At 36.7% G+C, this 17,723-nt stretch overlaps 1 protein-coding gene across 1 annotated transcript in view; it reads left to right on the forward strand.

The window, feature by feature from the left end:
- The window catches only part of LOC127367310 (sialoadhesin-like), a 104,460-nt gene that overhangs the window by 43,156 nt on the left and 43,581 nt on the right, over nt 1-17,723 (forward strand). Inside the window, exons 9-12 of the mRNA XM_051407064.1 lie at nt 3,781-4,092; nt 14,079-14,420; nt 14,715-15,026; nt 17,326-17,667. Coding sequence (XP_051263024.1) covers nt 3,781-4,092; nt 14,079-14,420; nt 14,715-15,026; nt 17,326-17,667 — 1,308 coding nt within the window. The remainder of the gene's footprint in view (nt 1-3,780; nt 4,093-14,078; nt 14,421-14,714; nt 15,027-17,325; nt 17,668-17,723) is intronic.

The raw sequence follows: 17,723 nt of genomic DNA on the forward strand, positions 1-17,723 counted from the left end.
CAGGATATGATATGTGAAGTGTTATTGTTGTTTCTTGTGACAGGTCTTGAGCAACATTGTGGACCGTACTGTGGAATTCTTCTATTGGCTGTTGCTGGTGTCTCTCTCAGTGTGAATGTCTTGTACACAATCTACGTGGTGTTCCTTTGGTATGTATGTTATTACAGTGGATTATATTTTTTTGTAAAAGCTCTGCTGATGAATAGCAATGTTGCTTTTAGAAAATATTGAATATGTACTTTTATTTTTCTTTCTCCTCAAAGTAAAAGAAGAAAGAGTGTGAAGCCAAAAGAAGAGGAGAGGACTTACATGTCTTTGGATCGTAGAGACACATCTCCAGAGTATGATGTCATTGCCCAAACTCCAAAATGACTCCCTCTACTTCCACTGATGATGAGCTTGATGATTATCACATAACAATGCTTAATGATTTATTGTATATCTTATACTGAGGCAAAAGCTCATCCTTCATCACCTTGCTCTCTCTTGCAGTGCCTTAAACTTCCACTTAGTGATATCAGTGTTTATGTATCAATTATCTAACATTGAACAACTATACAATGTAATGTAAATAAATACTTTCTATATGAATCTTCTAATGCTCGCTTTTGTAGAAATGTTTTAAACTTCAACAGAAAGGTTATTGATTATGCTATATGGTCATTTTTAGGTACTGAGGTTTTCATGTTTGTTGGTGTACATATGTATGGTATACATAATGTTGTGTCTCGTCAAGTGTGTTAATTTTAGTCATGTTCATGTTTAGTGTTTCATGTTTAGTCCTTCCTGTTTTATTTTGTACTCACCTTTTCCCTCACATTTCAGACCCTGACTTCCTCCCTTTGTGTGATTTTCCCTTCTTTGTAATTTTCTGCCCCGCCCCTGATTGTTTTCACCTGTTTTCACTTACACCTGGTATATATAGTCCTTGTCTCCCTTTGTCTTTGTCAGTTTGTCTTGTTCAGATTGTGAAAAGTATTGTCATGTGTTCCAGCCATAGTTTTTTTATGTTTCGATTAAGGTTTGTTTGAAGTTTTTATCCTTGTTGTGAGCGCCTTTTGTTTTCTTCTTTTTTCAACAATAAATAAACAATAAATACCCCTTTTGTACATCTTCGTCAGTCCCTGAATCGTGCGTTTGAGTCCACCAGAATTGTGTCTGAGGTTGTGACACGTACATGTCTTTCTCATGAATAAGAGGACAGGATTTACAGGACACTGGATCGAAGAGATGAGTCTCAGAAACAGACGTTGTCAACATCCACTGAGTGCTTTGTTGATTGTTTGACAATGACACTGAAATATTTCTGAACAAAATATTAGACCATTGTTCATTTCCTGTTTGTTCCCTGGTCCAAACAGTAATTGTCTTTTAAAGCATGACCACAATTATTGTTACATAACTTCAACCATACATTTGTTTATTGTAATTTGTAATTTTAAACTGTTTCAGAAGGCTCAGACAAATGTTGTCTACCTGTCGATAGTAGACTTGTTGTAATACTATTTTGAATATCAACTAGAATTATCAGTGTGTCTGAACCCCTATTTGCTACAATAGGTGAGTACAATAACATGAGCACAATGTAATGTAAATAGCACTGTAGAGATAGTAGCTTTGAAGGGGTTATACTGCTTAATTATTGGTGAAACTGGATCACAGAGGTATTCACTTAACTTTGTGCTCATTTGAGTGTGTGGTGGTTTTATTTTGCACTCTGTTATATGTTTGGTTGTAAATTTGTCTTTTACATACAATACATACATATAGAGACCATGTACGTTAACAACACGGCAAACGACTGCATCAGCTATCACTGAACTGAATGAACATTCAATATGACATTCAATAAAAAAAGGTTCATACATACTGAACTGAACTCGACTCAATTAGATGATAAAATGTCTGTGTGCATATGACTGTGTCTGCCTCCCTTATCCCTTATCTGACGTGTGACTGTTAAAAAACATTTCTTGAAACAATTACAATTAAATATTTATTCATAAACTTATTTATAATAATTTGTAAGCTATATATGTTTCCCATAGTAAGTAAGAAAAAGTACACTTCATTGTTACATGAATCTGCACTTTTGTGACTTCCTCATTTTAAAGTTAATTCTTGCATTCTGTTGGAAACAGCAGCACAACTTTGAAGGAACTTCACTTCTCTATACATCTTTGATCTGTCTACCTGGAAAACCTGAAGACAATGTAAGTCATCATAACTTCTACATGACACATATTACATCATCAACATTTTTTTAAATGTACTATAAAATTCTAAAAATATAAACATGAGGTTACTTTGCTCTCAACAATTACAGGGCAAAATTTCAAAGGTAGAAAAAAGAAAAGACACTAAATATGTGAAAGGTGGCAAAATCGTCCGATTGTGGTTTAAGAATGTTGAAACTAATTCTCTCAAATAAATTGTAACTTTGTAAATAAACTGAAAAAAAAGACATAGTATGTTTGTCATTTTTTTCTTTCACAAAACAGCATAGCTTCCTGTTTTTCATTTTTATTATCTATTAATTTTCTACGTCTTTTTTAACCAAAGCAGCATGTTGTAGCACTGAACTGAATGTTACAAAGTGTGGGTATTGATTAGACCTTGATTGAAGTATTGATTAATTTAACTGTTCAATTATAGTTTTTAAAGGAATGCAGTTATACGTCCCCTTATTCCTCTACGAATGATAAATAGGTGTGCTGTGTCACCGTGACCTCATGAAATGAAGAAACAGATCCGGATTGCAAAACGTTTCTTTGTCTGCAACCTCCACAAATATTAAATTAAATACTGGCTTCCAGGTGAACCCTACTGTAAAAATTAATGAGGGATGAAATGTACTAAAGATGTGAATTGTTCCATGTGTAATCTCCAGAGTTTCTGCCTCTCCTGACACACAAAGATGGCTGCAGCTCTGACTCTCCTTCTCATTGGCTGTCTGCTGCAGAGTGAGTTAAAGTTCATTCATATTTGGATCAATGACTATAAAACTATTAAAACCTATATCTACGCACTGTTAGTTAAGCATTCACACCACAGAACAGCAGTATCTTTGATACATGGTTCACTAAATACATTTGATGAGTGAACAATTTTATTCATCTCGAAAAAATCTTTACAGTCTTCATTTTGGATTATTTTATGAATAAAGGTATAGCGCTAAGATTCTAGCACGGCAACCAAACAGTCAAATTTCCTTCTTATTGTAAAGTAGTATTCACTTGTTCTCATTCACAGGTTTGTGTCTTGTGTTTCAGGTGTCCACTGTGGAGAGTTTAAGGTCACTATGCCGCAGACTATAGAGGTTCTGAAGGGATCCTGTGTGACCATCCCCTGCTCCTTTGATATAGAGGACGGATTTGGATCAAACTTAGATGGAACCTGTAAAGCAATGTGGAAAAATGAACAAGGGACTGTAGTGTTTGACAGCAGTAATCCACAATCGTCTACAATAAAAGGAAATTTGACAGGAGACTTAACAAAAAGAGACTGCACCACAACCCTGAACAACATGCAACCTGAACACAGCAACAAATATTACCTCAGACTGGAATGTAACAATCGCCTGAAATATGAATTTCATCAACAAAAGTTGGACATTTCAGTAAAAAGTAAGGTTTTAAAGTCCATTTAGTTACACTTCAGTTGTTTATTTTTGTAGAACAGCTTTGACCTTGTTCTCCATTAATTGCACTTTTCAAAAAGTATATAAAATGGAGAAGAATTACATTTTTACTGACTGGTCAAAATGTACCTTCCCACCAGATGATCCTCTCAGACCGACTCTGACTCCGTCCACACTGGAGGTGGAGGAGGGAACCTCAGTGAGTTTGAAGTGCTCTGCTCCAGCTCCCTGTCTGTCTCATCCTCCAACTCTGACATGGACCCCCAGCCTGGGTCACAGTCAGGAGACACTGGAGGAGAATCAGGACAAAACTAAAGTCAAGACCTCTGTTGTGACCTTCACTGCTTCTCACCTCCATCACAGACAGGAAATCTCCTGTACTGCCGTCTACAACAAACAAGATGGCAGCACTGAGTCATCTGTTAGCACAAGTTTAACAGCTGATATTTCATGTGAGTTCACTTGTCATCTGTGACATTAAGACAGATACAAATGTGTCATTTTATTGTAGTAATTATTGTCAACAGCAACCTCCAGGTAAATACCCTTTAATTATGGCTATACTTTAAACTTCACCCAATTTGACTTAACTCTTAAATTTTCTGTACATGTATTACAGTTGTTCAAGTAGCATAATCTGCCTTTTTTATTTCATGACAAACATCAGGGCAAATTACACCAATGAATAATACAAATAATATTTGTCCCGTATCCAAATTGTGCCAAGTTTGACTTCCTTAGGTCCCCAGAGATACAGTCATTTTTGCTAACTTGATTAAACATGACTTTACTCGACTCTTAATTTGTCGGTCTTCTCTATATTCATTACAGTTGCTCCACAGATCCTGTTCTCCTCTGTTTGCACCAAAACTGCAGACCAGCTCAACTGTTCCTGTGAGACTGTGGGAAACCCTTCTCCCGTTTTAGACTGGTATTTGGATGGGTTACCCATCAATCACTCTGACAAGTTTGCAATCAGCAATGAGCTTCTGAATGACACAGCCCTGAGGAGCTTCATCGCTGTGAATCAACCACAGGAGAGGGATCTTTCCTCTTTGCTCTGCCGCAGCTCCAACTCTCTGGGATCTGCCAGTCAACGTTTTTGTGTCTACAGCCTTGAGCCTCGAACATCTACAGAAAATCACGGTTTGTCTTTGTGCTAAATACAAGTCCTATTGATTAGTTGGAAACTATGAGAATTTCTTGAAATTCTGATCAACTGGAACCCAATGCCATATTCTCTATATCTGCACAGTATATATATTTCCATTTAGTGTTTTTGTTTTTACATTTTTTATTCTGTTGTCAGCTCCCAACTGTTTCACATACTGTACATACTGTATATGTAAGGGACATGTTAGTTAGTCACACTCTTGATTTCTGCTTCTAGAATTCATATCGATAATGTCTGTAGTGCAAATATTATATATTAATCACTCAACCTATTTCTTAGATTTTTTTATTTTTACTTCTCTTCTATGACAGTTTTATATACTACCAATACACGATGTAACACCTTAAAACAGAGCCATTATAATTGAGTTTTGTGTTGTGGCCAAATTGTTGAAAAACACGTGCTAAAGTGTCCTCTTGGGAGCCAAAACGCATTTTAAAGTGTCCTCTTGGGAGCCAAAACTCACTAAAGTGTCCTATTGGGAGGCAAAAACGCGTGCTAAAGTGCCCTCCTGGTTGGCAAAATACACTAAATTGCCCTCTTGGGTGGAAAAAACAGTTCTATTATTAGGTAGAGATTCTGCCTAAAAGAGGTGCTAATATGGTGTTAAAATGCACGAGAATACAGGAAATGGCATCTACTTAATTGAAAACGTTCTGGGGAAGGTAGGTAACAACTTGTCAGGTAGGTAACAACTTGGGAAACCATGAAACCCTGCACAGTAAACCTTTTGTTGTTAACTTAACTCTAGTATAAATACTGACTCTATGTAGTGTTTGTCAGAACCAGTTTAAGTTTTCAAGCTTTAACAGACAATTTCTTGTGAATACACAAAATAATGAATAGTTTATGAATTTTAAAGTATGTAAAATCCCAATGGCCAGCAAGTCCACAACCCATATATAACATACTGTATATAACAGTGACTGTTGCTGGTGCAATCTGTGATTCATAAGGTTATTTTATTGTTCATTCTGACATTTTTTAGCACTGATTATTATGCCTCTACAGAATAGCAATCTAAGTAAGTAATGATTGGCAGCTGTATTCTATCAGTGATAACTACAGTATATATATATATAATTTAAGTCATGCCAGTTAGAGTTTGCCTAACCTAATTTTTGACTTTCTCTCTGAATAAACTTCTGCATTTTGTCAACTAATACATGATTTGGCTAAAAACCAAAATGGAAGTGAATATGTCAATGTAAATTGGATGTGGTGTCCTACTTTTTTACGTGCAGGGCTCAGAGGACTGAGCGCCATAACCCTACAAAGAGCCAGTGTACAGGTGACACCAGCACAGCTGTGATGAGTCAAGATGTTACAAGTGAAAATAGAAATAAGGTACAGACTGTTTTATAATTTGGGTATTAAAAAAGGATAATCTAGTGGAATATCTGTACCACTGATTTTTTTTCCCCTTTCAGGTGTCTATCACATTAGAAGAAGATATTTACATCAACACCAACATGATCAGGGGGAAAGATGAACCATATTCTCATCGAGGACATCGACAGATATCCAGTAGAAGCTCAGAGAAGCAGAATGAGGAAAGCAGTGATGTGCTTTACTCCAGTGTGATTTGGAAGAGCAAGAGCAAGAAGAAGGGAGAACGTGCTGTGGACAGGAACCTGTCTGGTACCTCCTATCTGGAGGAGGAGCGGTCCATGGAGGGAGGCATGAGCAGAAATTACGTGAGCAATGCACGGGAGATGGAGAGTCTATATGGCAACACTGTGACTGGAAAAGATGCAAAGAAGGCAGAGAATAGTGAATATGCCCAGGTTCAATTTAGAGACAAAAATATTGTGCATAAATAGATCTTGTTATGTGTAACTTTTGTTTAAACTGTTTCATTTGATCATTTGACTGTAGCAGTGGTGTTCTAGGTAATGACTGAATTGTCAGTGTTTTGTCTTTTACATGTATATACTTTAAATGGTCCAAGCACCTCTCTGACCATTTCATAAAAAATGAAGGGTCATTCGGCTGTAAATCGAATTGAATTATACAATAAAGCATCGTTGTTAATGTTAATGTGATTCCACTCCATGACAATGACAATTAATGACAGTCCTATACTATCTTTAAGTTTGTATGAATGTCTCAGTAACATGTCTTATAACACCAGGAGACAGAATTTCTGTATTGTGAAATGATTTGATGAACTGTGCTATTTCTATAGCTGCAGAAGTCGACTGTGCATGTTTGATCATCTTCTCAATACATATTATTTCTTTGCCAGTCTGGAGAGTTTTCACCAAAATGACCTGGTAAGATTTAAGATTATATTGTATTTTAAATACATCTTAGTTAGAATAATGTCTAACTGTTATTTCTAAATTGTAATACATGCATCATAAATGTCCGAGTTGGTTTAAGCAATACATTTCATTTTTGGTACCCAGATATACTACGAATTATACTTTTGAGGATTGATGATCAGTAAGGCTGCTTTTGTTTAGTTGCGTGAGTCAATTAAAGTTCCAATGTGTAACATTCAGGAGGATCTATGGGCAGAAATTGATCATATGTCATGAATATGTTTTCATTTGTGTACAATCACCTGAAAATAAGAATGGTTCTATTTTGTTACCTTAGAATGAGCCGCAGTGTATCTACAGAGTCAATGTTAATTTGTTTCTACAGTAGCCCAGAACGGACAAACGTTATCTCTAGATAGGGCCTTTGCAGCCTCCGTAGTTTCTTGCATACTTGGAAGGCCGAGCTGTATTTAAATGGATGCAATCTGCAACTTCACTGCATTATGTCACTAAATCTTACACACTGGTCATTGAACGTGTTTATGATTTAGATAGATATTAGATATTAGGTCTTTATGAGAATTTCTGGGATGATTATAAGACAACTTCACAAAAGGAATTCATGCATTTCTTATACTGAGACAACAGTGTATTAAGTAATCATGGCAAAAAACACCTCTCAGACCTTTCATAAAAATAAACCATCTCCTGCTCAGTGTTACAGCACATGAACATACTGCCATCTAGTGTAAGTTAATGGTTATTTCTTCCTTTGCCAGGATAGCTGGAAATGACCTCACATAGGTGGGGAAAAGCAATAAGAGAAATTCAACCAGGACTCCAAAATACTACAAACTTTGTGGATGAACTTGGATTACTTCAGGCCTACCTGGACAAGACAGAGAAGATCTGGGGTTAGCGGGAGCAGATAGACTGAGTGAATAATGCAGTCGGTGCTGAAGGGGCTACAGGTGGCAGGAGAGGTGGAGGAAGAGCACCAGATTAAAAGTTAGTAGAGTTACTGCAGTCATAAACAGATCTGATTAGAGGAAAATTACCAAAAGTTATGCAGTATTTTTTTTGTGTGTGTGTCATATGTTGTCAATTGCCACTTGCAGCTACATTTTATTGTTATTATTGATGATCTTGTTGACAATTTCATGCCTGGGAAAGTTTTAGGTTAACGTAACATGCATGACTTTGGACTGTAAGAGGAAACGGGAACAACTGGAGTAAACTCACCAAGACACGGGGAGAACATACAAACTGAAAACTGAGATTAATATTAAATTGATCTCTTGACTTATTTTATTTACTTACTTTAGTTTTCAAGTACAATCTGTGATTGAAACAGCAATATAGTCATTGTTAATTATTGTCCTATTCAGACTGCTGGATGTTGTTTGTTGTCAACTTCCAGTAATATGTTGTACAGTGGTATGTTTCACTTTCATTACATCCTGCATCAAGTTCTCTCTTGTGGGATAGATGGGTGTAGAAGTTGGGTATTACACCTTACAACAACAAACCCCACAACATTAAAAATCGATACAATGAATTAGACACAGTTTCCCAGAATTAGAGAAAACACTTTGAAAACAGTGAAGACCAGAACTAATGAGGAGTAATAAAATGTTTGTGGCAAGCTTGGTAAAAGGTGATGTCAGCATTCTTACTTTAGAAGACAAATGTTACATTTAACAATATGTTTTATTATTAAGTTTTCAGACTCACACAAACACACCACAGTGCCAGTCAGTTCCTCTGTTCCAGTACCAGGGGGCAGTAATGTGACACTGACATAGTTGTGCCAACCCAGCAGTAATGAGCCTTTAATGGGAGCCAGACAAGTTTTAAACATTCCAATGCACTAAAGCTTTTTAAAACAACAGTCTTTTTTCTGCAAGGCTGAAAATGATATTGGAGCACAACAATCCAACAACAGTCAAATACATAATCAATATAAGTCTCATATTTCAATTTGAGTAAAATCTATTTAAATATTCATTAATTTGTATATGAAATTATTGTATTTATTGTGTTGCTTTGGTTGTTTATAAGTCATTGTGTAATTTGATATACTTTGATTGTACAATTAAATATCAATTCATAAACTTATTTATAATAATTTGTAAGCTATATACAGTGGGTACGGAAAGTATTCAGACCCCTTTAAAATGTTCACTCTTTGTTTCATTGCAGCCATTTGCTAAAATCAAAAAAGTTCATTTTATTTCTCATTAATGTACACTCAGCACCCCATCTTGACAGAAAAAAACAGAAATGTAGAAGTTTTTGCATATTTATTAAAAAAGAAAAACTGAAATATCACATGGTCATAAGTATTCAGACCCTTTGCTGTGACACTCATATTTAACTCACATGCTGTCCATTTCTTCTGATCCTCCTTGAGATGGTCCTGCTCCTTCATTGGAGTCTAGCTGTGTTTAATTAAACTGATTGAACTTGATTAGGAAAGGCACACACCTGTCTATATAAGACCTTACAGCTCACAGTGCATGTCAGAGCAAATGAGAATCATGAGGTCAAAGGAACTGCCCAAGGAGCTCAGAGACAGAATTGTGGCAAGGCACAGATCTGGCCAAGGTTACAAAAGAATTTCTGCTGCACTCAAGGTTCCTAAGAGCACAGTGGCCTCCATAATCCTTAAATGGAAGAAGTTTGGGACGACCAGAACTCTTCCTAGACCTGGCCGTCCAGCCAAACTGAGCCATCGTGGGAGAAGAGCCTTGGTGAGAGAGGTAAAGAAGAACCCAAAGATCACTGTGGCTGAGCTCCAGAGATGCAGTAGGGAGATGGGAGAAAGTTCCACAAAGTCAACTATCACTGCAGCCCTCCACCAGTCGGGGCTTTATGGCAGGGTGTTCCGACGGAAGCCTCTCCTCAGTGCAAGACATATGAAAGCCCGCATAGAGTTTGCCAAAAAACACATGAAGGACTCCCAGACTATGAGAAATAAGATTCTCTGGTCTGATGAGACCAAGATTGAACTTTTTGGCGTTAATTCTAAGCGGTATGTGTGGAGAAAACCAGGCACTGCTCATCACCTGCCCAATACAATCCCAACAGCGAAACATGGTGGTGGTGGCAGCATCAGGCTATGGGGATGTTTTTCAGCTGCAGGGACAGGACGACTGGTTGCAATTGAAGGAAAGATGAATGCGGCCAAGTACAGAGATATCCTGGAAGAAAACCTCTTCCAGAGTGCTCAGGACCTCAGACTGGGCCAAAGGTTCACCTTCCAACAAGACAATAACCCTAAGCACACAGCTAAAATAACAAAGGAGTGGCTTCGGAACAACTCTGTGACCATTCTTGACTGGCCCAGCCAGAGCCCTGACCTAAACCCAATTGAGCATCTCTGGAGAGATCTGAAAATGGCTGTCCACCAACGTTCACCATCCAACCTGACAGAACTGGAGAGGATCTGCAAGGAAGAATGGCAGAGGATCCCCAAATCCAGGTGTGAAAAACTTGTTGCATCATTCCCAAGAAGACTCATGGCTGTAGTAGCTCAAAAGGGTGCTTCTACTCAATACTGAGCAAAGGGTCTGAATACTTATGACCATGTGATATTTCAGTTTTTCTTTTTTAATAAATTTGCAAAAATTTCTACATTTCTGTTTTTTTCTGTCAAGATGGGGTGCTGAGTGTACATTAATGAGAAATAAAATGAACTTTTTTGATTTTAGCAAATGGCTGCAATGAAACAGAGTGAAAAATTTAAAGCGGTCTGAATACTTTCCGTACCCACTGTATGTTTCCCATAGTAAGTAAGAAAAAGTACATTTTGTTGTCACAGGCGTATGCACTTTTGGGACTTCCTGATTTTACGGTAACTTCTTGTTGGCGGTTTGAAATAGCAGCACAACTGTGAAGGAACTTCACTTCTCAGTACGTCTTTGATCTGTCCGCTCGAAAGACCTGAAGAAAATGTAAGTCATCAGAACTTCTATATGATACATATCAAATCATCATTTATTTTAAATATAAAACAAGCTTCTTAAACTTAAAAATCAAGTTTTTTTTCAGTTCGATCAGTGAACAATTTCAAAGGTATAAATAAGAAAAAACACCAAAGCTATGTGAAAGGAAAAAAATCTATTCAGATACTTTAAACTATCATTAAATTGTGGTTTTGTTCCTGTTGAATAGTTGTAGAAAACAAATTGTAGATTGGTAAATACATGGAAAATTAACAAATAAAAGACATGATTTGTTTGCCATTTAACCATACAAAGGCCTATAGCTTCCTGTTTTTCCTTTTTATCATCATTTCACCGTCTACGCCTTGTTAACCAAAGCAGCATGCTATAGCACTGACACACTGAATGTTACAAAGTGTGGGACAATCAATTATTTTTTATTTTTGCAAATCTCTTCTGTTGAATATCTCCAACACCAAACTTTATTAAAAGCATGGGGAATTTGCAAGAACTGTATTTAAAATGAATAATGGTTTACTTAATTGTTCAAATATGTTTTTTAAAGAAAGGGATTTAAAAGCGGTCATACACCCCCTTTTTCTCTTACGAATAAATAGGGGAGCTGTATCGTTCTGCATTCATGAGGACTTAAACTCCATAAATAATTACATTTTGTCGGTATTCAATTGAGTGTTAGTGTCAGCACCCTTTACTGGCTTCTTTGGAACATTTTCCACATTAATAAAGTCTGAAAAAGTAAGAGGGTATCAAAACATTTCTCTATCTGCAACCTCTGCAAATATTGCATTCGATACTGGCTTCCAAATAAACCCTACTGTAAAAGTTCATGAGGGATGAAATGTACTAAAGATGTGAATTGTTCCATGTGTAATCTCCAGAGTTTCTGCCTCTCCTGACACACAAAGATGGCTGCAGCTCTGACTCTCCTTCTCATTGGCTGTCTGCTGCAGAGTGAGTTAAGGTTCATTCACATTTGGATCAATGACTATAAAACTATTAAAACCTATATCTACACACTGTTAGTTAAGCATTCACACCACAGAACAGCAGTATCTATAATACATGGTGCACTAAATACATTTGATGGGTGAACAATTTTAAATTATCTAGAAAAAAGTTGTTTAATTTTGGATTATTGTATGAATAAAGGTTTAGTGCTAAGATTCTAGCACGGCAACCAAACAGTCAAATTTCCTTCTTATTGTAAAGTAGTTTTCACTTGTTCTCATTCACAGGTTTTTGTCTTGTGTTTCAGGTGTCCACTGTGGAGAGTTTAAGGTCACTATGCCGCAGACTATAGAGGTTCTCAGGGGATCCTGTGTGACTATCCCCTGCTCCTTTGATATAGGGGACAGATTTAGATCAAACTTAGATGGAACCTGTAAAGTAGTGTGGAAAAACGAACAATGGACTGTTGTGTTTAACAGCAGTAATCCACAATCATCTGCAATAAAAGGAAATTTGACAGGAGACTTAACAAAAAGAGACTGCACCACAACCCTGAACAACATGCAACCTGAACACAGCAACAAATATTACCTCAGACTGGAATGTGACAATGGCCTTTTTATTGGACAAAAGTTGGACATTTCAGTAAAAAGTAAGGTTTTAAAGTCCATTTAGTTACACTTCCGTTTTTTTATTTTTGTAGAACTGCTTTGACCTTGTTCTCCATTAATCACATTTTTCAAAAAGTATATAAAATGGAGAAGAATTACATTTTTACTGACTGGTCAAAATGTACCTTCCCACCAGATGATCCTCTCAGACCGACTCTGACTCCGTCCACACTGGAGGTGGAGGAGGGAACCTCAGTGAGTTTGAAGTGCTCTGCTCCAGCTCCCTGTCTGTCTCATCCTCCAACTCTGACATGGAACCCCAGCCTGGGTCACAGTCAGGAGACACTGGAGGAGAATCAGGAAAAAACTAAAGTCAAGACCTCTGTTGTGACCTTCACTGCTTCTCACCTCCATCACAGACAGGAAATCTCCTGTACTGCCGTCTACAACAAACAAGATGGCAGCACTGAGTCATCTGTTAGCACAAGTTTAACAGCTGATATTTCATGTGAGTTCATTTTTCCTCTGCTGAAATTCATCATTTTAAACATTATAATTGATCTATGTCCCTTAGTTGTTTTGCATTATTCTGAATCTGTGCTGAAATAATTAATCAATTCATCCATTCAACATTTTTGTTTTCATAATGAGGATTTGCTGCTTATGTCTCTTTTATATCATTGTAAACTGAATGTCTCTGTGTTTTGGACTGTTGATCAGGAATCAGGCTACTTGAAGACATTAATCTATCCTCTGGAATATTGGCATTTTATACAGTATGCCAACATTTAATAGACTACATGACTAATTGATCAGTAGTTAAATTACAACAAAATAATCAAAAATAAAAACAATCATTAGTTGCAGCTCTAGTTTAAATGTGAAATCCATCACTTAGGAAAACAGCGACCTCAATGTTCCATTGTGAAGAATTGTCCCCTCTAGACTGTTACTCTACTGATGCCTTGACTATGAAAACTATTAAAAACTATAATAACATAAAGTTAGTCAAGTATCCAAACCACAATATAACAATATCTGTAATGCATACTACAGCAAATGAAGGATGCAGTGAGCTTTACATTTATTCTCCTGCCGTTTTCTTAAAACTTCAATATGATGAGTCGAAAATTTTGTATTTTCATCAAAACATCCAGAAAAAAAAAAACCTGTGAGACCAAAACAGATTTTTACAGTCCGGATTTTGGATTATTTTATGAATAAAGGTATAAAGTGCTCAAGGTATGATTTATTTTTGTTAACCAACCCGGAAGTTTGAATCGCCCTGGTTCCTGGTAAAGTAGTAAAGACAAAGGAACACCACTTTTATGATTTTTGAAGAGAACATTTGATTGCCAGAAGTAAAAATCTAACATTAGGCTAAAATGAAAGGCAACACATTAAACTCCTAATTACTGTAAAGTAGTATTAACTTCTTCTTTTTAAAAACATTTATGTCTTGTGTTTCAGGTCCGTTTAAGGTCATCATGCCGCAGACTATAGAGGTTCTGAAGGGATCCTGTGTGACCATCCCCTGCTCCTTTGATATAAAGGACGAATTTAAATCAAACTTAGATGGAACCTGTAAAGCAATGTGGAAAAATGATCAAGATGTTGTTGTGTTTGATAGCAGTTATCCACAATTGTCTACAATAAAAGGAAATTTGACAGGAGACTTAACAAAAAGAGACTGCACCACAACCCTGAACAACATGCAATCTGAGCATAGCAACAAATATTACCTCAGACTGGAATGTAACAATAAACTGAAACATAATTTTAATGAACAAAAGTTGGACATTACAGTCAAAGGTATGATTTAAAGTTATTTACACTTCAGTCATTAATTTCTCATGTACAACTGCCTTGACCTGGTTTTGTATTTATGTGTATTTATATCGCCTGAAACAAAGTTTTATTCATCAAAAGTTGGACATTTCAGTAAAAAGTTGGTTTTAAAGTCCTTTTAGTTACACTTCAGTTATGTATTTCCCTTGTAGAACTGCTTTGACCTTGTTCTCCATTAATCATATTTTATTCAATTAGTATATAAAATGGAGAAGAATTACATTTTTACTGACTGGTCAAAATGTACCTTCCCACCAGATGATCCTCTCAGACCGACTCTGACTCCGTCCACACTGGAGGTGGAGGAGGGAACCTCAGTGAGTTTGAAGTGCTCTGCTCCAGCTCCCTGTCTGTCTCATCCTCCAACTCTGACATGGACCCCCAGCCTGGGACACAGTCAGGAGACACTGGAGGAGAATCAGGACAAAACTAAAGTCAAGACCTCTGTTGTGACCTTCACTGCTTCTCACCTCCATCACAGACAGGAAATCTCCTGTACTGCCGTCTACAACAAACAAGATGGCAGCACTGAGTCATCTGTTAGCACAAGTTTAACAGCTGATATTTCATGTGAGTTCATTTTTCCTCTGCTGAAATTCATAATTTCAAACATTATAATTGATCTATGTCCCTTAGTTGTCTTGCCTTATTTTGAATCAGTGCTGAAAGAATTAATCAATTCATCCATTAGTCGATCAAGAGAAAAATAGTTCACATATCATCAATGATGATAATCTGTTATCTAATTTTTTTTCCTGTTCTCAAAATATGAGAAAATATTTGCTGTGTTTGTCTCTTTTATAACATTGTAAATTGAATGTCTTTCTTGGTATTTTATACAGTATGCTAACATTTTATAGACTAAATGAAGAATTGATCAGTCGTAGATAAATTACTCAACCAATTATTCAAAAATAAAAACAATCATTAGTTGCAGCTCTAGTTTAAATGTGAAATCCATCACTTTGGTAAACAGCAGTTACACTACTGATGCCTTGACTATACAAACTATTGAAAACTATAACTTCACAAGTATTTGAACCACAGTATGACAATAGGCTATCTGTAATGCATACTACAGCAAATGAAGTAGGCCTATGCTGTGAGCTACAAATGTATTCTCCTTTTGTTTTCTTAAAACTTTAATTTGATGAGTCAAAACTTTGGTATTTTTATCAAGCGACTTCGCTAAAAAATTACAACGTTTTCACACACACTAACTTCATTAGCATTTAAACACTCAACGATGGCTTCTCCCTCTTCCTCTGCTGTTCTGTCTTGCTCAGTGTGTCAGATGTTTAGCTATTCCTCTGCCCCCTTTAGTGATAATGGTACATGTATTAAGTGTAATTGATATTGAATCCTATTTAAAACTGCTGGCTAAAGATATTTAAAGAAGTAAATATAGTAAGATAGTTATTCACGTAGGCGGTAATGACACCCGATTACGCCAATTGGAAGTCACTAAAATGAATGTGGAGTCGGTGTGTAGATTTACTAAAACTATGTCGGACTCCGTAGTTTTCTCTGGACCCCTGCCCAATGTGACCAGTGATGACATGTATAGCCGCATATCGTCATTCCACCGCTGGCTGTCGAGGTGGTGTCCAGAAAACCATGTGGGCTTCATTGATAACTGGAAGCCTTTTTGGGGACAACCTGGTCTGATTAGGAGAGACAGCATCCATCCCACTTTGGATGGAGCTGCTCTCTTATCTAGAAATATGACAACGTTTATTTCTAAAACCTGACAGTCCAGAGTTGGGACCAGGAAGCAGAGCTGCTGTCTTACACACTTCTCTGCGCTTCCACTAGAACAGTCACCCACCCAAAACCCCATAGAGACTGTGTCTGTCCCCCGACCACCTAAATTATTTAAAGAAATAAAAACAAGAGGAAGTAAACATAAAAACCTAATAAAAATTAAATCTCCTCAGTAGCACAAAATAAAAGAATGAAATGTGAACTGTTAAATATCAGGTCTCTGTCTTCAAAATCTGTTTTAGTGAATGAATTAATATCAGATTATGATATTGATTTACTTTGTCTTACTGAGACCTGGTTGTCCCACGAGGAGTATGTCAGCCTGAATGAATCCACCCCCCCGCAGTCATATTAATATAATATTGGCACTGGCCGAGGAGGTGGAGTAGCAGCCATATATGATTCAAGCGTTTTAATGGACCCTAAACCTAAACTAAATTATAATTCATTTGAAAGCCTTGTTCTCAGTCTTTCTCACCTGACCTGGAAAACAGTTCTGTATGTGATAGTGTACTGTGCTCCTGGCCCGTACTCTGATTTTCTATCTAAATTCTCAGAGTTTGTATCAAGTTTAGTCGTTAAATCAGATAAAGTAATTATTGTAGGTGATTTTAATATCCATGTGGATGTTAACAATGACAGCCTTAGTAATGCATTTATCTCATTAATAGACTCAATTGGCTTCTATCAGAGTGTAAATAAACCAACTTGTTTTAATCACCCTCTTGACCTTGTTCTATCATATGGCATTGATATTGAACATAAAATAGTCTTCCCACATAATCCTTTCCTATCTGACCATTATTTAATAACTTCTGAATTTATATTATTAGATTATAAGCCATTAGGCAAAACTTCGGGTATAAAGTGCTCAAGGTATGATCTGTATTTGTTAACCAACCCGGAAGTTTGAATCGCCCTGGTTCCTGGTAAAGTAGTAAAGACAAAGGAACACCACTTTTACGATTTTTGAAGCGAACATTTAATTGCCTGAAGTAAAAAGCTAACATTAGGCTCAAAACGAACAACAACACATTAAACTCCTCATTACTGTAAAGTAGTATTCACTTCTTCTTTATAAAAACATTTATGTCTTGTGTTTCAGGTCCGTTTAAGGTCATCATGCCGCAGACTATAGAGGTCCTGAAGGGATCATCTGTGACCATCCCCTGCTCCTTTTGTATAACGGCTGATTTTAGATCAAACTTAGATGGAACCTGTAAAGCAATGTGGAAAAATGATCAAGGGACTGTTGTGTTTGACAGCAGTAATCCACAATCGTCTACAATAAAAGGAAATTTGACAGGAGACTTAACAAAAAGAGACTGCACCACAACCCTGAACAACATGCAACCTGAACACAGCAACAAATATTACCTCAGAATGGAATGTGACAAACGCCTGAAACATAATTTTAATGAACAAAAGTTGGACATTTCAGTCAAAGGTATGATTTAAAGTTATTTACACTTCAGTCATTAATTTCTCATGTACAACTGCCTT

The sequence above is a fragment of the Dicentrarchus labrax genome, unplaced genomic scaffold, assembly GCF_905237075.1.
Source record: "Dicentrarchus labrax unplaced genomic scaffold, dlabrax2021, whole genome shotgun sequence".
NCBI lineage: Eukaryota > Metazoa > Chordata > Actinopteri > Moronidae > Dicentrarchus > Dicentrarchus labrax.